The sequence below is a fragment of the Tachypleus tridentatus genome, chromosome 9, assembly GCF_004210375.1.
Source record: "Tachypleus tridentatus isolate NWPU-2018 chromosome 9, ASM421037v1, whole genome shotgun sequence".
Taxonomy (NCBI): domain Eukaryota; kingdom Metazoa; phylum Arthropoda; class Merostomata; order Xiphosura; family Limulidae; genus Tachypleus; species Tachypleus tridentatus.
In genome coordinates this window covers 152,255,849-152,283,460 of record NC_134833.1, presented here as the reverse complement: position 1 = coordinate 152,283,460, position 27,612 = coordinate 152,255,849, and the positions used below count along the sequence as shown (strand labels likewise).

The following is a 27,612-nucleotide window of genomic DNA, read 5'->3' as shown; positions in this document are numbered from 1 at the left end:
CTAAAGAAGCTAAAGACATACTGTTCACTAAAACATCGACAGACTAAAAAAATCTAAAAACATACTGTTCACTAAAACATCGACAGACTAAAAAATCTAAAGACATACTGTTCACTACAACATCGACAGACTAAAGAATCTAAAGACATACTGTTCCATAAAACATCGACAGACTAAAAAATCTAAAAACATACTGTTCACTAAAACAAAAACAGACTAAAGAATCTAAAGACATACTGTTCAAAAAAACATCGATAGAATAAAGAATCTAAAGACATACTGTTCACTAAAACATCGACAGACTAAAAAATTTAAAGACATACTGTTCACTAAAACATCGACAGACTAAAAAATCTAAAGACATACTGTTCACTAAAACAAAAACTGACTAAAGAATCTAAAGACATACTGTTCAATAAAACATCGATAGAATAAAGAATCTAAAGACATACTGTTCACTAAAACATGGACAGACTAAAGAATCTAAAGACTTACCGTTCACTAAAACATCGACAGACTAAAGAATCTAAAGACATACTATTCACTAAAACATCGACAGACTAAAGAATCTAAAGACATACTGTTCAATAAAACATCGATAGAATAAGGAATCTAAAGACATACTGTTCACTAAAACATCAACAGTCTAAAGAATCTAAAGACATACTGTTCACTAAAACATCGACAGACTAAAAAAATCTAAAGACATACTGTTCACTAAAACATCGACAGACTAAAAAATCTAAAGACATACTGTTCACTACAACATCGACAGACTAAAGAATCTAAAGACATACTGTTCCATAAAACATCGACAGACTAAAAAGTCTAAAAACATACTGTTCACTAAAACAAAAACAGACTAAAGAATCTAAAGACATACTGTTCAATAAAACATCGATAGAATACAGAATCTAAAGATATACTGTACAGTAGGATTAAAACAACAAGAGACAAAAGAATCTAAAGACTACTGTTCATTGAAACATCAACAAAGTGAAGGATCTTACGACATACTGTTCACTAAGATTAAAATAACAACAGAATAAATAATCTAACGATGTACCGTTGACGAAAACAACAAACTAAAGAATCTAAAGACATACTGTTCACTAAAACATCAACAGACTAAAGAATCTAAAGACATACTGTTCACTAAGATTAAAACAACAACAGACTAAAGAATCTAAAGACATACTGTTCACTAAGATTAAAACAACAACAGACTAAAGAAGCTAAAGACATACTGTTCACTAAGATTAAAACAACAACAGACTAAAGAATCTAAAGACATACTGTTCACTAAGATTAAAACAACAACAGACTAAAGAATCTAAAGACATACTGTTGACTAAGATTAAAACAACAGACAAAAGAATCTAAAAATAAACTATTCAATGAAACATCGAGAGACAAAAAAATCTAAAGACATACTGTTCACTAAGATTAAAACATCAACCAACTGAAGAATCTAAAGATACTGTTCACTAAAACATCGAGAAACTAAAAAATCTGAAGACACACTGTTCACTAAGATTAAAACAAGAACAGAATATGGAATCTAAAGATATACTGCACACTAAAGCAGCAACAGACTAAAGAATCTGAAGATATATTGTACTGTAAGAATAAAACAAAAACAAAAAATAAAACAAATAAAAAAATCTAAAGACGATCTGTTCACAAAAACATCAACACACTGAATAATCTAAAGACATACTGTTCTCTAAAACAAAAAGAGAGTAAAGAATCTAAAAACATATTTTTCACTAAAACATCGAGAGGCTAAAGAATCTAAAGACATACTGTTCACTAAAACAAAAACAGACTAAAGAATCTAAAGACATACTGTTCACTAAAAAAACAGACTAAAGAATCTAAAGACATACTGTTCAATAAAACTAAAACAGACTAAAGAATCTAAAGACATACTGTTCAATGAAACATCGATAGAATAAAGAATCTAAAAACATACTGTTCACTAAAACATCGACAGACTAAAAAATTTAAAGACATACTGTTCACTAAAACATCGACAGACTAAAAAATCTAAAGACATACTGTTCACTAAAACAAAAACTGACTAAAGAATCTAAAGACATACTGTTCAATAAAACATCGATAGAATAAAGAATCTAAAGACATACTGTTCAATAAAACATCGATAGAATAAAGAATCTAAAGACATACTGTTCACTAAAACATCGACAGACTAAAGAATCTAAAGACATACTGTTCAATAAAACATCGATAGAATAAGGAATCTAAAGACATACTGTTCACTAAAACATCGACAGACTAAAAAATCTAAAGACATACTGTTCACTACAACATCGACAGACTAAAGAATCTAAAGACATACTGTTCCATAAAACATCGACAGACTCAAAAATCTAAAAACATACTGTTCACTAAAACAAAAACAGACTAAAGAATCTAAAGACATACTGTTCACTAAAACATCGACAGACTAAAAAATCTAAAGACATACTGTTCACTAAAAAAACAGACTAAAGAATCTAAAGACATACTGTTCACTACAACATCGACAGACTAAAGAATCTAAAGACATACTGTTCCATAAAACATCGACAGACTAAAAAATCTAAAAACATACTGTTCACTAAAACAAAAACAGACTAAAGAATCTAAAGACATACTGTTCAATAAAACATCGATAGAATACAGAATCTAAAGATATACTGTACAGTAGGATTAAAACAACAAGAGACAAAAGAATCTAAAGACATACTGTTCACTAAGATTAAAATAACAACAGAATAAATAATCTAACGATGTACCGTTGACGAAAACAACAAGAAACTAAAGAATCTAAAGACATACTCTTCACTAAAACATCAACAGACTAAAGAATCTAAAGACATACTGTTCACTAAGATTAAAACAACAACAGACTAAAGAATCTAAAGATACTGTTCACTTAGGTAAAAACAACAACAGACAAAAGAATCTTAAGACATACTGTTCACTAAAACATCGAGAAACTAAAAAATCTGAAGACACACTGTTCACTAAGATTAAAACAAGAACAGAATATGGAATCTAAAGATATACTGTACACTAAAGCAGCAACAGACGAAAGAATCTGAAGATATATTGTACTGTAAGAATAAAACAAAAAAAAATCTAAACACAATCTGTTCACAAAAACATCAACACACTGAATAATCTAAAGACATACTGTTCTCTCAAAACAAAAAGAGAGTAAAGAATCTAAAAACATATTTTTCACTAAAACATCGATAGAATAAAGAATCTAAAGACATACTGTTCACTAAAACATCGACAGACTAAAGAATCTAAAGACATACTGTTCACTAAAACATCGACAGACTAAAGAATCTAAAGACATACTGTTCAATAAAACATCGACAGACTAAAGAATCTAAAGACATAGTGTTCACTAAAACAAAAACAGACTAAAGAATCTAAAGACATACTGTTCACTAAAACATCGACAGACTAAACAATCTAAAGACATAGTGTTCACTAAAACAAAAACAGACTAAAGAATCTAAAGACATACTGTTCAATAAAACATCGATAGAATAAAGAATCTAAAGACATACTGTTCACTAAACAAAAGACTAAAGAACCTAAAGACATACTGTTCACTGAAATATCAACAGACTAAAAAATCTAAAAACATACCGTCCACTAAAATATTAACAGTGTAAAGAATCTTAAGACATACTGTTCACTAAAACAAAAACAGACTAAAGAATCTAAAGACATACTGTTCACTAAAACATCGACAGACTAAAAAATCTAAAAACATACTGTTCACTAAAACAAAAACAGAGTAAAGAATCTAAAGACATACTGTTCAATAAAACATCGATAGAATAAAGAATCTAAAGACATACTGTTCACTAAAACATGGACAGACTAAAAAATTTAAAAACATACTGTTCACTAAAACATCGACAGACTAAAAAATCTAAAGACATACTGTTCACTAAAACAAAAACTGACTAAAGAATCTAAAGACATACTGTTCAATAAAACATCGATAGAATAAAGAATCTAAAGACATACTGTTCACTAAAACATCGACAGACTAAAGAATCTAAAGACATACCGTTCACTAAAACATCGACAGACTAAAAAATCTAAAGACATACTATTCACTAAAACATCGACAGACTAAAGAATCTAAAGACATACTGTTCAATAAAACATCGATAGAATAAGGAATCTAAAGACATACTGTTCACTAAAACATCGACAGACTAAAGAATCTAAAGACATACCGTTCACTAAAACATCGACAGACTAAAAAATCTAAAGACATACTATTCACTAAAACATCGACAGACTAAAAAATCTAAAGACATACTGTTCACTACAACATCGACAGACTAAAGAATCTAAAGACATACTGTTCCATAAAACATCGACAGACTAAAAAGTCTAAAAACATACTGTTCACTAAAACAAAAACAGACTGAAGAATCTAAAGACATACTGTTCAATAAAACATCGATAGAATACAGAATCTAAAGATATACTGTACAGTAGGATTAAAACAACAAGAGACAAAAGAATCTAAAGACTACTGTTCATTGAAACATCAACAAAGTGAAGGATCTTACGACATACTGTTCACTAAGATTAAAATAACAACAGAATAAATAATCTAACGATGTACCGTTGACGAAAACAACAAACTAAAGAATCTAAAGACATACTGTTCACTAAAACATCAACAGACTAAAGAATCTAAAGACATACTGTTCACTAAGATTAAAACAACAACAGACTAAAGAATCTAAAGACATACTGTTCACTAAGATTAAAACAACAACAGACGAAAGAAGCTAAAGACATACTGTTCACTAAGATTAAAACAACAACAGACTAAAGAATCTAAAGACAGACTGTTCACTATGATTAAAACAACAACAGACTAAAGAATCTTAAGACATACTGTTGACTAAGATTAAAACAACAGACAAAAGAATCTAAAAATAAACTATATCTAAAAATAAACTATTCAATGAAACATCGAGAGACAAAAAAATCTGAAGACATACTGTTCACTAAGATTAAAACATCAACCAACTGAAGAATCTAAAGATACTGTTCACTAAGGTAAAAACAACAACAGACAAAAGAATCTTAAGACAATCTGTTCACAAAAACATCGACAGACTAAAAAATCTAAAGACATACTGTTCACTAAAACAAAAACAGACTAAAGAATCTAAAGACATATTGTTCACTAAAACATCGACAGACTAAAAAATCTAAAGACATACTGTTCACTAAAAAAAACAGAACAAAGAATCTAAAGATATACTGTTCACTAAAACAAAAACAGACTAAAGAATCTAAAGACATACTGTTCAATAAAACATCGATAGAATAAAGAATCTAAAAACATACTGTTCACTAAAACATCGACAGACTAAAAAATTTAAAGACATACTGTTCACTAAAACATTGACAGACTAAAAAATCTAAAGACATAGTGTTCACTAAAACAAAAACTGACTAAAGAATCTAAAGACATACTGTTCAATAAAACATCGATAGAATAAAGAATCTAAAGACATACTGTTCAATAAAACATCGATAGAATAAAGAATCTAAACACATACTGTTCACTAAAACATCGACAGACTAAAGAATCTAAAGACATACTGTTCACTAAAACATCGACAGACTAAAAAAATCTAAAGACATACTGTTCACTAAAACATCGACAGACTAAAAAATCTAAAGACATACTGTTCACTACAACATCGACAGACTAAAGAATCTAAAGACATACTGTTCCATAAAACATCGACAGACTCAAAAATCTAAAAACATACTGTTCACTAAAACAAAAACAGACTAAAGAATCTAAAGACATACTGTTCAATAAAACATCGATAGAATACAGAATCTAAAGATATACTGTACAGTAGGATTAAAACAACAAGAGACAAAAGAATCTAAAGACATACTGTTCATTGAAACATCAACAAAGTGAAGGATCTTACGACATACTGTTCCCTAAGATTAAAATAACAACAGAATAAATAATCTAACGATGTACCGTTGACGAAAACAACAAGAAACTAAAGAATCTAAAGACATACTGTTCACTAAGATTAAAACAACATCAGACTAAAGAATCTAAAGACATACTGTTCACTAAGATTAAAACAACAACAGACTAAAGAATCTAAAGACATACTGTTTACTAAGATTAAAACAACAACAGACTAAAGAATCTAAAGACATACTGTTGACTAAGATTAAAACAACAGACAAAAGAATCTAAAAATAAACTGTTCAATGAAACATCGAGAGACAAAAAAATCTAAAGACATACTGTTCACTAAGATTAAAACATCAACCAACTGAAGAATCTAAAGATACTGTTCACTAAGATAAAAACAACAACAGACAAAAGAATCTTAAGACATACTGTTCACTAAAACATCGAGAAACTAAAAAATCTGAAGACACACTGTTCACTAAGATTAAAACAAGAACAGAATATGGAATCTAAAGATATACTGTACACTAAAACATCAACAGACTAAATAATCTTAACACGTACTGTTCACTAAAACATCAACAGACTAAAGAATCTAAAGACATACTGTTCACTAAGATTAAAACAAATCACAGACTAAAGAATCTAAAGACATACTGTTCATTAAGATTAAAACAACAACATACTAAAGAAACTAAAGACATACTGTTAACTAAGATTAAAATAACAACAGACAAAAGAATCTAAAGATGTACCGTTTTCACTAAAACAACAACAGACTAAAAAACCTAAAAACATACTGTTCACTAAAACAACAACAGACTAAAGAATCTAAAGATATACTCTTGGGCTAAAACATCAACAGACTAAAGAATCTAAAGCCATACTGTTCACTATAACATCAGACTAAAAAATCTAAAGACATACTGTTCACTAAAATATTAAAAGTGTAAAGAACCTAAAGACATACTGTTCACTAAGATTAAAACAAAAACATACTAAAGAAACTAAAGACATACTGTTCACTATAACATCAGACTAAAAAATCTAAAGACATACTGTTCACTAAAATATTAAAAGTGTAAAGAATCTAAAGACATACTGTTCACTAAGATTAAAACAAAAACATACTAAAGAAACTAAAGACATACTGTTCACTAAGATTAAAACAAAAACATACTAAAGAAACTAAAGACATACTGTTCACTAAGATTAAAACAACAACAGACTAAAGAATCTAAAGATGTACCATTTACTAAAACAACAACAGACTAAATAATCTAAAGACATACTGTTCACTAAAACATCTACAGACTAAAGAATTAAATGATTTACTGTTCAGTCGGAGTAATACAATAACAGACTAAAGAATCTAAAGACATACTGTACACTAAAGCAACAACAGACTAAAGAATGTAAAGACATATTGTTCACTGAAACATGAATAGACTAAAAAATCTGAAGACATACTGTTCATTAAAACAAAAACATACTAAAGAATCTAAAGACATAGTGTTCATTAAGATTAAATCAACAACAGACTAAAGAATCTAATGATATTCTGTTCAGTAAGATTAAAACAACAACAGACTAAAGAATCTAAAGATGTACCATTTACTAAAACAACAACAGACTAAATAATCTAAAGACATACTGTTCACTAAAACATCTACAGACTAAAGAATTAAATGATTTACTGTTCAGTCGGAGTAATACAATAACAGACTAAAGAATCTAAAGACATACTGTACACTAAAGCAACAACAGACTAAAGAATGTAAAGACATATTGTTCACTGAAACATGAATAGACTAAAAAATCTGAAGACATACTGTTCATTAAAACAAAAACATACTAAAGAATCTAAAGACATAGTGTTCACTAAGATTAAATCACCAACAGACTAAAGAATCTAATGATATTCTGTTCAGTAAGATTAAAATAGCAACAGACTAAAGAATCTAAAGATATACTGTTAACTAAAATTAAAACATCAAGAAACTATAGAATATAAAGACTTTACTGTTCACTAAAACTAGATCACAAAAAGTCAGAGAACCTATTGATTTTATTTTCACAACAGATACAACAAAACTGTCTAAATCTTGAAACTAACTATTGTAGTTTAATACTTATAAATACGAGTCTCGCTGAATATTAGAATGATGTAACTTTTTTTAGATTTAATTTTAATAAATCGCTACGCATTCTAGAAAAATGTACGAAATTCTATCACACTTAAGAGGAGGTATTGGTTCAGACAGAAAGATTCACAGTGTGATGTAAGTAATCATATGTGTGAAAACATAAAATGATAATATGAAAATTTGTAGCACACTTATTTTTCTAAATGACACTAAATCCACACTTAGCTGTTGTAATCACATATACAGTTAAGACACTCATACTTTCAATGACACAAAGTTAAGGATTTCTGAAGACACTTTAATTAATTTGCACATTCACTTCAGTTAATGCTTTATGTTATAAGAGACAAAACAAAAGTCAGGTCTTGTATCTCAAGATGGCTGGTATGGGTAGTAAAACTCTTTGTATACATAGAACAATGTTTCAACCTTCTCAGGTTATCATGGTGACCTAAGATATCTTGAGATACACTTGAAGTGGCTTTCTAGTCATCATGAATCATAAAAGTCAGGCCTGCTTTAGCTTTGATCTCTTGGTGATTCAAATACTTTAGTTTATTACTTTATACATCATTTGAAATTATTATATATTTAATAATGGCTGGTATGGGTAGAGAAAGCACGAGAAGAGGAGCGAACAACGTTTCGATCCTCTTTGGCCATCATGAACCTAACGATGAGAGAAGAACATTCTTCGCTTCTCTACTAGTGCTTTCTCTACCCATATCAGCTGTTTTTAAACATATAATTTTCTCTACAAGTGGGTTTCCTCATAATCATGGATGTTTTGAAATAATTATCACTTTGAAATGAAATAGAAATTTTATTGGCTGAACTTTTGTTTTCGTGAGCAATTTTTAACCTGTATTTTAGCCTGAAAATAGAATATTTCTTTTAAAATTAGTTCGTTTCTACTTTACCATAATTTTACTTATAAGTTCCTCTTAGATGAATATATAAATAAATGTTGTGGCCACAATGTACTTTGTCAAAATAAACAAAATGACAAACTTTAACTATGAAATAACAATAGTGAGAAAAACTGAAATGAATTCACATCTGTACTCACGTTGCCTTTCCTTCTTTGAGGAAAACAGACGACAGGGTTAATATGAGATGAGCTCCAGTTACTTTCTTCGAAAGAGGTTTAAACTTTAGCTTCACTTCAGACTCCAAGCTTGTATAGTACCTGAGATTGATGTTTGCTGAAGCTACAAGACGGCGCTTTCCACTTTTAGAAATCTACAGTAAAATTTACATAAATTACTCAGACAACTAAAAAAAAAACTACATTATAAGAAAGTCCTTCTGTGGTATGACAGTATTTATTATTAATGTTTGGTTAGTTCTACTGTGACTCTTGTGATATAACAGTATGTATTATTAATGTTTGGTTAGTTCTACTGTGTCTCTTGTGGTATGACAGTATTTATTATTAATGTTTGGTTAGTTCTACTGTGTCTCTTGTGGTATAACAGTATTTATTATTAATGTTTGGTTTGTTCTACTGTGACTCTTGTGGTATAAAAGTATTTATTATTAATGTTTGGTTTTTTCTACTGTGACTCTTGTGGTATAAAAGTATTTATTATTAATGTTTGGTTAGTTCTACTGTGTCTCTTGTGGTATAACAGTATTTATTATTAATGTTTGGTTGGGTCTACTGTCTCTCTTGTGGTATGACAGTATTTATTATTAATGTTTTGTTAGTTCTACTCTGTCTCTTGTGGTATAACAGTATTTATTATTAATGTTTGGTTAGTTCTACTGTGTCTCTTCTGGTATAACAGTATTTATTATTAATGTTTGGTTAGTTCTACTATGTCTCTTGTGGTATAACAGTATGTATTATTAATGTTTTGTTAGTTCTACTCTGTCTCTTGTGGTATGACAGTATTTATTATCAATGTATGGTTAGTTCCACTGTGTCTCTCGTGGTATAACAGTATTTATTATTAATGTTTGGTTACTTCTACTGTGTCTCTCGTGGTATAACAGTATTAATTATTAATGTTTGGTTAGTTCTACTGTGTCTCTTCTGGTATGACAGTATTTATTATTAATGTTTGGTTAGTTCTACTGTGTCTCTTGTGGTATCACAGTATTTATTATTAATGTTTGGTTAGTTCTACTGTATCTCTTGTGGTAAAACAGTATTTATTGTTAATGTTTGGTTAGGTCTACTGTAGCTCTTGTGGTATAACAGCATTTATTATTAATTTTTGGTTAGTTCTACTGTGTCTCTTGTGGTATAACAGTATTTATTATTAATGTTTGGTTAGTTCTACTGTGTCTCTTCTGGTATAACAGTATTTATTATTAATGTTTGGTTAGTTCTACTGTGTCTCTTCTGGTATAACAGTATTTATTATTAATATTTAGTTAGGTCTACTATGTCTCTTGTGGTATAACAGTATTTATTGTTAATGTTTAGTTAGGTCTACTGTGTCTCTTGTGGTATGGCAGTATTAATTATTAATGTTTGGTTAGTTCTACTGTGTCTCTTGTGGTATAACAGTATTTATTGTTAATGTTTAGTTAGGTCTACTGTATCTCTTGTGGTATGGCAGTATTAATTATTAATGTTTGGTTAGTTCTACTGTGTCTCTTGTGGTATGGCAGTATTAATTATTAATGTTTGGTTAGTTCTACTGTGTCTCTTGTGGTATGACAGTATTAATTATTAATGTTTGGTTAGTTCTACTGCGTCTCTTGTGGTATAACAGTATTAATTATTAATGTTTGGTTAGTTCTACTGTATCTCTTGTGGAATAACAGTATTAATTATTAATGTTTGGTTAGGTCTACTGCATCTCTTGTGGTATAACAGTATTAATTATTAATGTTTGGTTAGTTCTACTCTGTCTCTTGTGGTATGACAGTATTTATTATCAATGTATGGTTAGTTCCACTGTGTCTCTCGTGGTATAACAGTATTTATTATTAATGTTTGGTTAGTTCTACTGTGTCTCTCATGGTATAACAGTATTAATTATTAATGTTTGGTTAGTTCTACTGTGTCTCTTCTGGTATGACAGTATTTATTATTAATGTTTGGTTAGTTCTACTGTGTCTCTTGTGGTATCACAGTATTTATTATTAATGTTTGGTTAGTTCTACTGTATCTCTTGTGGTAAAACAGTATTTATTGTTAATGTTTGGTTAGGTCTACTGTAGCTCTTGTGGTATAACAGTATTTATTATTAATTTTTGGTTAGTTCTACTGTGTCTCTTGTGGTATAACAGTATTTATTATTAATGTTTGGTTAGTTCTACTGTGTCTCTTCTGGTATAACAGTATTTATTATTAATATTTAGTTAGGTCTACTATGTCTCTTGTGGTATAACAGTATTTATTGTTAATGTTTAGTTAGGTCTACTGTAGCTCTTGTGGTATGGCAGTATTAATTATTAATGTTTGGTTAGTTCTACTGTGTCTCTTGTGGTATGGCAGTATTAATTATTAATGTTTGGTTAGTTCTACTGTGTCTCTTGTGGTATGACAGTATTAATTATTAATGTTTGGTTAGTTCTACTGCGTCTCTTGTGGTATAACAGTATTAATTATTAATGTTTGGTTAGTTCTACTGTATCTCTTGTGGAATAACAGTATTAATTATTAATGTTTGGTTAGGTCTACTGTATCTATTGTGGTATAACAGTATTTATTATTAATGTATGGTTAGGTCTACTGTGTCTGTTGTGGTATGACAGTATTAATTATTAATGTTTGGTTAGTTCTACTGCGTCTCTTGTGGTATAACAGTATTATTTATTAATGTTTGGTTAGTTCTACTGTGTCTCTTGTGGCATCACAGTATTTATTATTAATGTTTGGTTAGTTCTACTGTATCTCTTGTGGTAAAACAGTATTTATTGTTAATGTTTGGTTAGGTCTACTGTAGCTCTTGTGGTATAACAGCATTTATTATTAATTTTTGGTTAGTTCTACTGTGTCTCTTGTGGTATAACAGTATTTATTATTAATGTTTGGTTAGTTCTACTGTGTCTCTTCTGGTATAACAGTATTTATTATTAATGTTTGGTTAGTTCTACTGTGTCTCTTCTGGTATAACAGTATTTATTATTAATATTTAGTTAGGTCTACTATGTCTCTTGTGGTATAACAGTATTTATTGTTAATGTTTAGTTAGGTCTACTGTGTCTCTTGTGGTATGGCAGTATTAATTATTAATGTTTGGTTAGTTCTACTGTGTCTCTTGTGGTATAACAGTATTTATTGTTAATGTTTGGTTAGTTCTACTGTATCTCTTGTGGAATAACAGTATTAATTATTAATGTTTGGTTAGGTCTACTGCATCTCTTGTGGTATAACAGTATTAATTATTAATGTTTGGTTAGTTCTACTCTGTCTCTTGTGGTATGACAGTATTTATTATCAATGTATGGTTAGTTCCACTGTGTCTCTCGTGGTATAACAGTATTTATTATTAATGTTTGGTTAGTTCTACTGTGTCTCTCGTGGTATAACAGTATTAATTATTAATGTTTGGTTAGTTCTACTGTGTCTCTTCTGGTATGACAGTATTTATTATTAATGTTTGGTTAGTTCTACTGTGTCTCTTGTGGTATCACAGTATTTATTATTAATGTTTGGTTAGTTCTACTGTATCTCTTGTGGTAAAACAGTATTTATTGTTAATGTTTGGTTAGGTCTACTGTAGCTCTTGTGGTATAACAGCATTTATTATTAATTTTTGGTTAGTTCTACTGTGTCTCTTGTGGTATAACAGTATTTATTATTAATGTTTGGTTAGTTCTACTGTGTCTCTTCTGGTATAACAGTATTTATTATTAATATTTAGTTAGGTCTACTATGTCTCTTGTGGTATAACAGTATTTATTGTTAATGTTTAGTTAGGTCTACTGTAGCTCTTGTGGTATGGCAGTATTAATTATTAATGTTTGGTTAGTTCTACTGTGTCTCTTGTGGTATGGCAGTATTAATTATTAATGTTTGGTTAGTTCTACTGTGTCTCTTGTGGTATGACAGTATTAATTATTAATGTTTGGTTAGTTCTACTGCGTCTCTTGTGGTATAACAGTATTAATTATTAATGTTTGGTTAGTTCTACTGTATCTCTTGTGGAATAACAGTATTAATTATTAATGTTTGGTTAGGTCTACTGTATCTATTGTGGTATAACAGTATTTATTATTAATGTATGGTTAGGTCTACTGTGTCTCTTGTGGTATGACAGTATTAATTATTAATGTTTGGTTAGTTCTACTGCGTCTCTTGTGGTATAACAGTATTATTTATTAATGTTTGGTTAGTTCTACTGTGTCTCTTGTGGTATCACAGTATTTATTATTAATGTTTGGTTAGTTCTACTGTATCTCTTGTGGTAAAACAGTATTTATTGTTAATGTTTGGTTAGGTCTACTGTAGCTCTTGTGGTATAACAGCATTTATTATTAATTTTTGGTTAGTTCTACTGTGTCTCTTGTGGTATAACAGTATTTATTATTAATGTTTGGTTAGTTCTACTGTGTCTCTTCTGGTATAACAGTATTTATTATTAATGTTTGGTTAGTTCTACTGTGTCTCTTCTGGTATAACAGTATTTATTATTAATATTTCGTTAGGTCTACTATGTCTCTTGTGGTATAACAGTATTTATTGTTAATGTTTAGTTAGGTCTACTGTGTCTCTTGTGGTATGGCAGTATTAATTATTAATGTTTGGTTAGTTCTACTGTGTCTCTTGTGGTATAACAGTATTTATTGTTAATGTTTAGTTAGGTCTACTGTATCTCTTGTGGTATGGCAGTATTAATTATTAATGTTTGGTTAGTTCTACTGTGTCTCTTGTGGTATGGCAGTATTAATTATTAATGTTTGGTTAGTTCTACTGTGTCTCTTGTGGTATGACAGTATTAATTATTAATGTTTGGTTAGTTCTACTGCGTCTCTTGTGGTATAACAGTATTAATTATTAATGTTTGGTTAGTTCTACTGTATCTCTTGTGGAATAACAGTATTAATTATTAATGTTTGGTTAGGTCTACTGCATCTCTTGTGGTATAACAGTATTAATTATTAATGTTTGGTTAGTTCTACTCTGTCTCTTGTGGTATGACAGTATTTATTATCAATGTATGGTTAGTTCCACTGTGTCTCCTGTGGTATAACAGTATTTATTATTAATGTTTGGTTAGTTCTACTGTGTCTCTCGTGGTATAACAGTATTAATTATTAATGTTTGGTTAGTTCTACTGTGTCTCTTCTGGTATGACAGTATTTATTATTAATGTTTGGTTAGTTCTACTGTGTCTCTTGTGGTATCACAGTATTTATTATTAATGTTTGGTTAGTTCTACTGTATCTCTTGTGGTAAAACAGTATTTATTGTTAATGTTTGGTTAGGTCTACTGTAGCTCTTGTGGTATAACAGCATTTATTATTAATTTTTGGTTAGTTCTACTGTGTCTCTTGTGGTATAACAGTATTTATTATTAATGTTTGGTTAGTTCTACTGTGTCTCTTCTGGTATAACAGTATTTATTATTAATATTTAGTTAGGTCTACTATGTCTCTTGTGGTATAACAGTATTTATTGTTAATGTTTAGTTAGGTCTACTGTAGCTCTTGTGGTATGGCAGTATTAATTATTAATGTTTGGTTAGTTCTACTGTGTCTCTTGTGGTATGGCAGTATTAATTATTAATGTTTGGTTAGTTCTACTGTGTCTCTTGTGGTATGACAGTATTAATTATTAATGTTTGGTTAGTTCTACTGCGTCTCTTGTGGTATAACAGTATTAATTATTAATGTTTGGTTAGTTCTACTGTATCTCTTGTGGAATAACAGTATTAATTATTAATGTTTGGTTAGGTCTACTGTATCTATTGTGGTATAACAGTATTTATTATTAATGTATGGTTAGGTCTACTGTGTCTCTTGTGGTATGACAGTATTAATTATTAATGTTTGGTTAGTTCTACTGCGTCTCTTGTGGTATAACAGTATTATTTATTAATGTTTGGTTAGTTCTACTGTGTCTCTTGTGGTATAACAGTATTACTTATTAATGTTTGATTAGGTCTGCTGTATCTCTTGTGGAATAACAGTATTAATTATTAATGTTTGGTTAGGTCTGGTGTATCTCTTGTAGTATAACAGTATTTATTATTAATGTTTGGTTAGTTCTACTGTGTCTCTTTTCGTATGTCAGTATTTATTATTAATGTTTGGTTAGGTCTACTGTATCTATTGTGGTATAACAGTATTTATTATTAATGTATGGTTAGGTCTACTGTATCTCTTGTGGTATAACAGTATTTATTATTAATGTTTGGTTAGTTCTACTGTGTCTCTTGTGGTATGACAGTATTTATTATTAATGTTTGGTTAGTTCTACTGTATCTCTTGTGGTATAACAGTATTTATTATTAATGTTTGGTTAGTTCTACTGTATCTATTGTGGTATAACAGTTTTTATTATTAATGTTTGGTTAGTTCTACTGTGTCTCTTGTAATATAACAGTATTACTTATTAATGTTTGATTAGGTCTGCTGTATCTCTTGTGGAATAACAGTATTTATTATTTATGTTTGGTTAGGTCTACTGTGTCTCTTGTGGTATAACAGTATTTATTGTTAATGTTTGGTTAGGTCTACTGTAGCTCTTGTGGTATGGCAGTATTAATTATTAATGTTTGGTTAGTTCTGCTGTGTCTCTTGTGGTATGGCAGTATTAATTATTAATGTTTGGTTAGTTCTACTGTGTCTCTTGTGGTATGACAGTATTTATTATTAATGTTTGGTTAGTTCTACTGTGTCTCTTGTGGTATGGCAGTATTAATTATTAATGTTTGGTTAGTTCTACTGTGTCTCTTGTGGTATGACAGTATTTATTATTAATGTTTGGTTAGTTCTACTGTGTCTCTTGTGGTATGGCAGTATTAATTATTAATGTTTGGTTAGTTCTACTGTGTCTCTTGTGGTATGACAGTATTTATTATTAATGTTTGGTTAGTTCTACTGTGTCTCTTGTGGTATGACAGTATTAATTATTAATGTTTGGTTAGTTCTACTGTGTCTCTTGTGGTATGACAGTATTTATTATTAATGTTTGGTTAGTTCTACTGTGTCTCTTGTGGTATGACAGTATTAATTATTAATGTTTGGTTAGTTCTACTGCGTCTCTTGTGGTATAACAGTATTAATTATTAATGTTTGGTTAGTTCTACTGTGTCTCTTGTGGTATAACAGTATTACTTATTAATGTTTGATTAGGTCTGCTGTATCTCTTGTGGAATAACAGTATTAATTATTAATGTTTGGTTAGGTCTGGTGTATCTCTTGTAGTATAACAGTATTTATTATTAATGTTTGGTTAGTTCTACTGTGTCTCTTTTTGTATGTCAGTATTTATTATTAATGTTTGGTTAGGTCTACTGTATCTCTTGTGGTATGACAGTATTTATTATTAATGTTTGGTTAGGTCTACTGTGTCTCTTGTGGTATGACAGTATTTATTATTAATGTTTGGTTAGTTCTACTGTGTCTCTTGTGGTATGACAGTATTTATTATTAATGTTTGGTTAGTTCTACTGTGTCTCTTGTGGTATGACAGTATTTATTATTAATGTTTGGTTAGTTCTACTGTGTCTCTTGTGGTATGACAGTATTTATTATTAATGTTTGGTTAGTTCTACTGTGTCTCTTGTGGTATGACAGTATTTATTATTAATGTTTGGTTAGTTCTACTGTGTCTCTTTTCGTATGGCAGTATTTATTATTAATGTTTGGTTAGGTCTACTGTATCTATTGTGGTATAACAGTATTTATTATTAATGTTTGGTTAGTTCTACTGTGTCTTTTGTGGTATGACAGTATTTATTATTGATGTTTGGTTAGGTCTACTGTGTCTCTTGTGGTATAACAGTATTTATTGTTAATGTTTGGTTAGGTCTACTGTAGCTCTTGTGGTATGGCAGTATTAATTATTAATGTTTGGTTAGTTCTACTGTGTCTCTTCTGGTATGACAGTATTTATTATTAATGTTTGGTTAGTTCTACTGTGTCTCTTGTGGTATGGCAGTATTTATTATTAATGTTTGGTTAGGTCTACTGTATCTATTGTGGTATAACAGTATTTATTATTAATGTTTGGTTAGTTCTACTGTGTCTTTTGTGGTATGACAGTATTTATTATTGATGTTTGGTTAGGTCTACTGTGTCTCTTGTGGTATAACAGTATTTATTGTTAATGTTTGGTTAGGTCTACTGTAGCTCTTGTGGTATGGCAGTATTAATTATTAATGTTTGGTTAGTTCTACTGTGTCTCTTCTGGTATGACAGTATTTATTATTAATGTTTGGTTAGTTCTACTGTGTCTCTTGTGGTATGACAGTATTTATTATTGATGTTTGGTTAGTTCTACTGTGTCTCTTGTGGTATAACAGTATTTATTATTAATGTTTGGTTAGTTCTACTGTGTCTCTTGTGGTATAACAGTATTTATTATTAATGTTTGGTTAGTTCTACTGTGTCTCTTGTGGTATAACAGTATTTATTATTAATGTTTGGTTAGTTCTACTGTGTCTCTTGTGGTATAACAGTATTTATTATTAATGTTTGGTTAGTTCTACTGTGTCTCTTGTGGTATAACAGTATTACTTATTAATGTTTGGTTAGGTCTGGTGTATCTCTTGTGGTATAACAGTATTTATTATTAATGTTTGGTTTGTTCTAATGTGACTCTTGTGGTATAAAAGTATTTATTATTAATATTTAGTTAGGTCTACTGTGTCTCTTGTGGTATAACAGTATTTATTGTTAATGTTTGGTTAGGTCTACTGTAGCTCTTGTGGTATAACAGTATTTATTATTAATGTTTGGTTAGGTCTACTGTGTCTCTTGTGGTATAACAGTATTAATTATTAATGTTTGGTTAGGTCTGGTGTATCTCTTGTGGTATAACAGTATTTATTATTATTGTTTCCTTAAGTCTACTGTATCTCTTGTGGTATAACAGTATTTATTATTAATGTTTGGTTAGTTCTACTGTGTCTCTTGTGGTATGACAGTATTTATTATTAATGTTTGGTTAGTTCTACTGTGTCTCTTGTGGTATGACAGTATTTATTATTAATGTTTGGTTAGGTCTACTGTGTCTCTTGTGGTATAACAGTATTTATTATTAATGTTTGGTTTGTTCTACTGTGACTCTTGTGGTATAAAAGTATTTATTATTAATGTTTGGTTTTTTCTACTGTGACTCTTGTGGTATAAAAGTATTTATTATTAATGTTTGGTTAGTTCTACTGTGTCTCTTGTGGTATAACAGTATTTATTATTAATGTTTGGTTGGGTCTACTGTCTCTCTTGTGGTATAACAGTATTTATTATTAAATTTTGTAGTTCTACTGTGTCTCTTGTGGTATAACAGTATTAATTATTAATGTTTGTTGATACATGAAAACAAATACTACAAGTTTCTGTTTCACTTTATGTACAAATTAGTTAATACATACATGTTTGAGATTTATATGGACTTCTGTCATAAAACTGAGAAGTATGACTTGATAATACATAAAGAGTGGCTGTTAACAGATTAACATTACTTGGTGATACTCATGTTCCATACAGCTGGTGGTATATAAAGAGTGACTGTTAACAGATTAACATTACTTGGTGATACTCATGTTCCATACAGCTGGTGGTATATAAAGAGTGACACTTAACAGATTAACATTACCTGGTGATACTCATGTTCCATACAGCTGGTGGTATATAAAGAGTGACTGTTAACAGATTAACATTACTTGGTGATACTCAAGTTCCATACAGCTAGTGGTATATAAAGAGTGACTGTTAACAGATAAACATTACCTGGTGATACTCATGTTCCATACAGCTGGTGGTATATAAAGAGTGACTGTTAACAGATTAACATTACCTGGTGATACTCATGTTCCATACAGCTGGTGGTATATAAAGAGTGACTGTTAACAGATTAACATTACTTGGTGATACTCATGTTCCATACAGCTAGTGGTATATAAAGAGTGACTGTTAACAGATAAACATTACCTGGTGATACTCATGTTCCATACAGCTGGTGGTATATAAAGAGTGAATGTTAACAGATTAACATTACCTGGTAATACTCATGTCTCATACAGCTGGTGGTATATAAAGAGTGGCTGTTAACAGATTAACATTACCTGGTAATACTCATGTTCCATACAGCTGGTGGTATATAAAGAGTGAATGTTAACAGATAAACATTACCTGGTAATACTCATGTTCCATACAGCTGGTGGTATATAAAGAATGACTGTTAACAGATTAACATTACCTGGTAATACTCATGTTTCATACAGCTGGTGGTATATAAAGAATGACTGTTAACAGATTAACATTACCTGGTGATACTCATGTTTCATACAGCTGGTGGTATATAAAGAATGACTGTTAACAGATTAACATTACCTGGTAATACTCATGTTTCATACAGCTGGTGGTATATAAAGAATGACTGTTAACAGATTAACATTACCTGGTGATACTCATGTTTCATACAGCTGGTGGTATATAAAGAATGACTGTTAACAGATTAACATTACCTGGTGATACTCATGTTTCATACAGCTGGTGGTATATAAAGAGTGAATGTTAACAGATTAACATTACTTGGTAATACTCATGTTCCATACAGCTGGTGGTATATAAAGAATGACTGTTAACAGATTAACATTACTTGGTGATACTCATGTTCCATACAGCTGGTGGTATATAAAGAGTGAATGTTAACAGATAAACATTACCTGGTGATACTCATGTTCCATACAGCTGGTGGTATATAAAGAGTGAATGTTAACAGATTAACATTACCTGGTAATACTCATGTTTCATACAGCTTGTGGTATATAAAGAGTGACTGTTAACAGATTAACATTACCTGGTGATACTCATGTTTCATACAGCTGGTGGTATATAAAGAGTGAATGTTAACAGATTAACATTACCTGGTGATACTCATGTTTCATACAGCTGGTGGTATATAAAGAGTGACTGTTAACAGATTAACATTACCTGGTGATACTCATGTTCCATACAGCTAGTGGTATATAAAGAGTGACTGTTAACAGATTAACATTACCTGGTGATACTCATGTTTCATACAGCTAGTGGTATATAAAGAGTGACTGTTAACAGATTAACATTACCTGGTGATACTCATGTTCCATACAGCTGGTGGTATATAAAGAGTGAATGTTAACAGATTAACATTACCTGGTGATACTCATGTTTCATACAGCTTGTGGTATATAAAGAGTGAATGTTAACAGATTAACATTACCTGGTGATACTCATGTTCCATACAGCTGGTGGTATATAAAGAGTGACTGTTAACAGATTAACATTACCTGGTGATACTCATGTTTCATACAGCTGGTGGTATATAAAGAGTGACTGTTAACAGATTAACATTACCTGGTGATACTCATGTTTCATACAGCTGGTGGTATATAAAGAGTGAATGTTAACAGATTAACATTACCTGGTGATACTCATGTTCCATACAGCTAGTGGTATATAAAGAGTGACTGTTAACAGATTAACATTACCTGGTGATACTCATGTTTCATACAGCTGGTGGTATATAAAGAGTGAATGTTAACAGATAAACATTACCTGGTGATACTCATGTTTCATAGAGCTGGTGGTATATAAAGAGTGAATGTTAACAGATAAACATTACCTGGTGATACTCATGTTTCATAGAGCTGGTGGTATATAAAGAGTGAATGTTAACAGATTAACATTACCTGGTGATACTCATGTTCCATACAGCTAGTGGTATATAAAGAGTGAATGTTAACAGATTAACATTACCTGGTGATACTCATGTTTCATACAGCTGGTGGTATATAAAGAGTGAATGTTAACAGATAAACATTACAAGGTTGTCATGTAACAAGAAAAAGGGGCTTTTTGTACAACAATATTGGAAGAACAGTTGAAATTATACAACTGAAGAGTTATTATACATCACAATAGAAATTATACAACTAAAGAGTTATTTTAGATCACAATCATGAAAATAATGGATGTTACTTACATCTTCAACAACAAATGTCCATTCTTTGTCTTCAAATTCATTACTTCTCTGGTCTTTAAATAATGTGGCCTTAATTTCTATGTTTTCTGGAACAGGCCAAACTACAAGGCCTCGATAAGGATTTCGAATTGTAGGCTCCCAAGAATGAGACTAAAATAAAGGATAACATTATTTGGTATGCTTCGTGTACATAAATTGATGAATTTAGTGAAACCCTAACAAGTGTTAGGAAACATAAATAATAAAAACATATAATTTTTATAACTTTGTTTTTAAGAACTAATTCAGATTAATATGACATCTTATAGTGCACAGGTGGTAAATGAAATGCATCGTGAGGAATGCAAAAATGGAGAAGAAAACAATCTAAGTGAAACACTTAGAATATTAATATGTATTTATTGATAATGCTAAAAACTATTGGGGTATTAGCCCTTTCTTCTGGATTCTTTGGTTTGTTATAAATTTTGTGCAGAGCTACACAAGAGCTATCTGCACTAGCCAGCCCTAATTTAGTAGTGTAAGACTAGAGGGAAGGTAGCTAGTCACCACCACCCACTGCAAACTCTTTGGCTACTCTTTTACCAACAAATAGTGGGATTGACCATCACATTAAAATGCCTGCATGACTGAAAGGGCAATCATGTTTGGTGTGATGGTGACTTGAACCAGCTACTCTCAGATTGTTAGTTAAGTGCCCTAACCACCTGGCCACTTAAATCATGTTTGGTGTGATGGTGACTTGAACCAGCTACTCTCAGATTGTTAGTTAAGTGCCCTAACCACCTGGCCACTTAAATCATGTTTGGTGTGATGGTGACTTGAACCAGCTACTCTCAGATTGTTAGTTAAGTGCCCTAACCACCTGGCCACTTAAATCATGTTTGGTGTGATGGTGACTTGAACCAGCTACTCTCAGATTGTTAGTTAAGTGCCCTAACCACCTGGCCACTTAAATCATGTTTGGTGTGATGGTGACTTGAACCAGCTACTCTCAGATTGTTAGTTAAGTGCCCTAACCACCTGGCCACTTAAATCATGTTTGGTGTGATGGTGACTTGAACCAGCTACTCTCAGATTGTTAGTTAAGTGCCCTAACCACCTGGCCACTTAAATCATAAGTTTTATTTTTGTACCCATCATTTGAAGTGGTTATTTATATCTTATCTCTTTAGAAAACTGCTACACCTTCCTGCAAACTCATTGGAAGGCCATTGCCCGAAACACTGTTTTCATATTCACCAACTCTTAAGCTGTTATTATCTGGTCAAATAGTACGACTTGACCATCATTCTTACAGTATATCCACGGTCCGAAAACGTAAAACATGTTTTACAGTAATGTCAGAGGAACCATGAATTGGTGTCACAGTTCTGACATGCTAATCATTAAGCCACACTTAATACCAGTGTGCTGAAGATGTAAAATTCAATTTCTAAATGCGTACAGATAAAAAAAAAATATTGTCAAGTCAGGAACAATATCAGTTAACTGATTAAACAATCATAAAATCATTGAATGAACCTAATGTCCCAGTACTTGAAGCTTTCCTACATAACAACCGTTAACACCTCAAAACACTTAAAACTACAAGGAATTGTTTCAAAACATGTCCCATGATGCTTTGCCCAAGTGGCTTTAAATGGGGGATCACCTCAGCTGAGTGGGGGTTAAAAAGAAAGATAATATAAGCTAAGGGGTGCTTAAAGGATTATTCACACATCACAGACAAACTTTACACAAATATTTGTGAACTTTCACTGAAAGTCCTAAAAACTAGTAACAGAATATACATAATTTAAATAATTAGGATTAAAAAAAAAAGGAAAAATACAGGGTGTCCCAGAAGTGTGGACCCACAGAGAAAAATAAACACAGTATTCTTGATGTAGTTATTATTCAAACTGTACACCATTATAATCTATACACATCAATTCTTGCTGTACTGTGCTGTCAGCATATTTCCTTTCTGTAGTATCTACAACTGATATTAGAAATGTGTGAGTTTAACCTAAAGAATATAATGTCTATTTCTTTTATGGATCTAGACTTCTGGAACACCCTGTACAATATAATACTCAAGTGTTTGGAAAAAAATATCTACTTCTTCAGTAAACAACTAAAAACATTGTGAAGTTTTGTGCTAAAGTCTGTGTTACTGTTCCTCCATCGTCTTGTACACAGTAACATTATCAAATAACTGTTTTAGACCAAAACCACCGACCATCCCTTGATTTAGAAAAAAAACAACAAAAAATACTTCAACGTTTTGATATCTGAAATTTCTGTTTTGGAGTTTTGATAACATCTTACTTGGACTAATTCATACACTAATATCACAAACTATTATGTTACCTTTGTTGAATATCTTCTGTTTCTTCTGGTCCAAACAACACAAAGTTTGTTCGGTTGCCTAGAAATAACACACAACAATGCATTACACAAATTAAACAATACAAACTTTGTCGAGTTGCCTAAAAATAACACAAAACAATGCTTGGCACAATTAACTTAACTTGAATAATGCCAAGTTTGGTTGCTTAGGAAAGAGACACAATAACAAATGGCATGATTTAAACAATGCAAGGTTTGTTGGATTACCTATAAATAAGAAACAACAATGCTTTGCACAAATCAAACAAAATTTAAATTTGTTCGATTATTACTAAGAAAGAAAAAACTATTTCTGACACAAATTTGATAACACAAGGTTTGTTTGATTGCCAGAGATATAACACAACATTTGACACAATTTTTGGGCATTTGACAAACTAACACGACAGGCTCTCTGACAGATAGACGTCTTTAAATGCTGGGCAAGTTTAAATTTTCTTTAAAACAGAAGCACCACAAACTAGTAAACATAAACATTTTACGCTTTCAGGGCAAATGGTGCAAATGCTAGACTTCCATTCACTGTAATAATTTATTTTACTGGAATTATATAAACTCGTGATGCAAACTGAAGCAATATAAAAAAATCACTGATTAAGTTCATTATTCTTTTCCATTTACCATTCAATTCTCAGTTGATCATGCATAGATGATTCATATCTTGTTTTTCTCTTTAATTTGTGTTGTTCTTTGTAAAAATTGTACCATTTAAAAAAAATTATTTGTTATTAAGCACAAAGCTACACAAAGGGCTATCTGTGTTCTGCCCATGAGTTTCTATCTGTCCCTAATGCAGCAGTTTAAGACTATAGAGAAGGCAGCTAGTCATCACCACCCACCACCAATTCTTGGGCAACTCTTTTAACAAAGAACAGTGGGATTCACTGAAACATTATAATGCACCCAAGGCTGAAAGGGCAAGCATGTTTGGTGCGACTGTGATTCGTTGTAACGCTATGATAACCTCATGTAAACTTTCTTTCTAAAAGGCCCCAGCGCAGATAGCCCTTGAGTAGCTTTGCGCAAATTTCTAAAACAAACAAACATAACGGTACAATTTCAATTCTGTCTCTGAAAACTTAACTGCTCAATTACAAATTTATCGTACTTTATATTAAATGCTTAAAAATGTTACAGTTAACACTTTAATAATTCGTAACACATTCGCGATTCTCTTGATGTTGTTGATTGTATTTTAACCTTATGCGCTGCACGTTATTATTTCCGAAATTCTTGTTTAAAATAATAGTTTAGGAAAAGGTTTGTCACTCTGAATGGTTTTAATGAATTTCAACATGTTTAAAGCCTGTCCGACCAAATTGTTTCCATTTGCAATGACAGTTACGTTCTCAATGTAATATAGGCCCGGCATGGTCAAGTGGTTAAGGCTTGTACTCTAAGGGTCGCGGGTTCGAATCCCCGTCACACCAAACATGTTCACTCTTTCAGCTGTGGGAGTGTTATAATGTGTCGGTCAATCCCATTATTCGTTGGTAAAATAGTAGTACTAGAGTCGGCACTGGTGGTAATAACCTGCTGCTAAATTAGGGACGGCTTGCGCAGATAGCCCTCGTGAAGCTTTGCGCGAAATTAGAAAAAAAACTTTATAAACTGCTGCCATCTAGTGTCGAAAATGTTCGTTCGTTCTTTTTAAGGTGTTCTAAACTTCGTTTTACAGAAAGTTACAATTATAAACAATGGAAAATAACTACGATATAAAATATTGAGCTGTCTCTACCGCAATACGTGAAAGTCCTAGAGACAGATTACCCACCACCTGGTGGTCATAAATATCACTTTACCATTTTTTTGTCCCCTCCACCATCAGTTCCTGATAGGACGCAGTAAACTGAAAGCGAGCAGCTCGCTTATTCACTCTCTGTAGTCTCTTCCACACGGAACTCATAACTGTAACGTGAAAGACACGTATTGGTGAAGTTACGTCCGCTGCCGATAGATGTCCTTACTCATAACGATTGAAAAGGGCTTTCACCTTTGGACTTTACCCTACATAACATGGCAGAAAATGAATTGTAAATAACAGTAAAAAGGAACAAAAACACACATATAAGTTAAATAAATATTTAATATCTTATATTTCTACTCATTTAATTTAGGTTTTCAATCGTATGAAAAGTTTTTAATTTTAAAACTATGATTACTGCACACATAATAAATCACACACAAAAAAAAACTGTCAGTTTGGGATCTCTGATGCCAGTTTCAAAAGTAGCTTTGACTCAGTCTTTCAAAAGAGAGACATAAAAATATTCGACTACACGCTTCAAGGTCTTCACTACCCAACGAGGCCTGGCATGGCCGAGCGCGTAAGGCGTGCGACTCGTAATCCGAGGGTCGCGGGTTCGCGCCCGCGTCGCGCTAAACATGCTCGCCCTCCCAGCCGTGGGGGTGCATAATGTGACGGTCAATCCCACTAATCGTTGGTAAAAGAGTAGCCCAAGAGTTGGCGGTGGGTGGTGATGACTAGCTGCCTTCCCTCTAGTCTTACACTGCTAAATTAGGGACGGCTAGCACAGATAGCCCTCGAGTAGCTTTGTGCGAAATTCCAAAACAAACAAACAAATACTACCCAACTGCTCTTAACTACATCATAATATCCATATGGATGAGCACCAGAGGGAGCTATTCATTTTTTAATCTGGCTTAAGTTCTCTGTTTCGTACAGGGATTTTTTTCCTTCTTGTTTTTTCTTCACTTTATTTACGAGTGAGAGTAGGACTTAAAGGCGTCCGTGGAATTTTCCGGTTAGATTTAAAACTAAAGTTCTTGAAGACCCCTTTACACAATCCTAACACTAGGCGGCGTTTTTCTATTATTTATTTTTACACAACGTTGTTCACCATTTGTTTAGTTTAAGAACACACATGCGAAACAACAAAAACATTCAGTAGGCCGAAAATTTAAGAAATAAAACATGTTCGGTGTTGTGTAACGAGATTAGATTCATTGTTGTGTTTGGTATTGTGTAACATTGTTAGTATTGCACAACTTAAGTTACTGGTAAATCACTTCCCTTTCTTATACTAGAATCACAACAATAAACTTTATCTTACTCCTGGTGTCAATAAAGAGAAACGTTAATTATAAAGATAAACAAACCAGATGAGGGAATACTGGACACAAATAAGGAAAGACAAATCACCGTAATTTGTTTTGTTTTTTAAATTTCGCGCAAAGCTACGCGAGGGCTATCTACGCTGGCCGTTTCTAATTGAGCAATGTAAGACTAGAGGGGAGGCAGCTAGTCATCACCACACACCGCAAACTCTTGGGCTATTCTTTTACCAGCTAATAGTAGGATTGACCGTAATGATATAACGCCCCCACGGCTGAAAGGGCTAGCATATTTGGTGTGACGGAGATTCGAACCCGCGACCCTCAGATTACGAGTCGAGTGCTTTTAACTACCTGGCCATATCGGGCCTGTCCTGAAAAACCAAAAATTTAAAAACAGCCAACCAAAAAAAATGTTACGAATAATAGCCACGAAGAGAGATAGAAGTCTGTTCGAACCTGGCTCTCCCAGATTACCAAGACATAAACTCATCAGTGATTGGACGACGAAATACCATATTCTTAAAGGATAAAATGAGCGACACACAATAATGGCGCTTTATAATCCCGCTGAAAAGGAACTTGTCATATTTGTATCAGTAGATGGCGCTAGCTACGCAAAACTGGAATCGACATGGTAACAGCCTGAATACACCAACACGCTTTCACAAGAGCTTTCAACGACCGCTGTACACAGAGACATATTCTCTGGAATGCGCTTTTAATTTTAATTTTTTTTTATATACGATAAACTTTCCTGCTTAGAAACTGCCTATGGAGAAGCTTCAAAATCGTGACGTAACAAAGAAATCCAGACACATTTTCAGCTCGCCTGCTTGCTTGATAACTTGGTATCTCTTTACCATAGGTTCACATGGATGTTA

General features: G+C 31.7%; 1 protein-coding gene across 1 annotated transcript in view; it reads right to left on the bottom strand.

Moving 5' to 3' along the window:
- The window catches only part of LOC143227527 (EH domain-binding protein 1-like), a 113,781-nt gene that overhangs the window by 59,287 nt on the left and 26,882 nt on the right, over positions 1-27,612 (bottom strand). The window contains exons 2-5 of the mRNA XM_076458967.1: positions 25,456-25,660; positions 23,615-23,672; positions 21,260-21,409; positions 9,230-9,402 (exon numbers count right to left, since the gene is read on the bottom strand). Of these exons, the coding sequence (XP_076315082.1) occupies positions 9,230-9,402; positions 21,260-21,409; positions 23,615-23,672; positions 25,456-25,559 (485 nt within the window). The 5' untranslated portion in view covers positions 25,560-25,660. The remainder of the gene's footprint in view (positions 1-9,229; positions 9,403-21,259; positions 21,410-23,614; positions 23,673-25,455; positions 25,661-27,612) is intronic.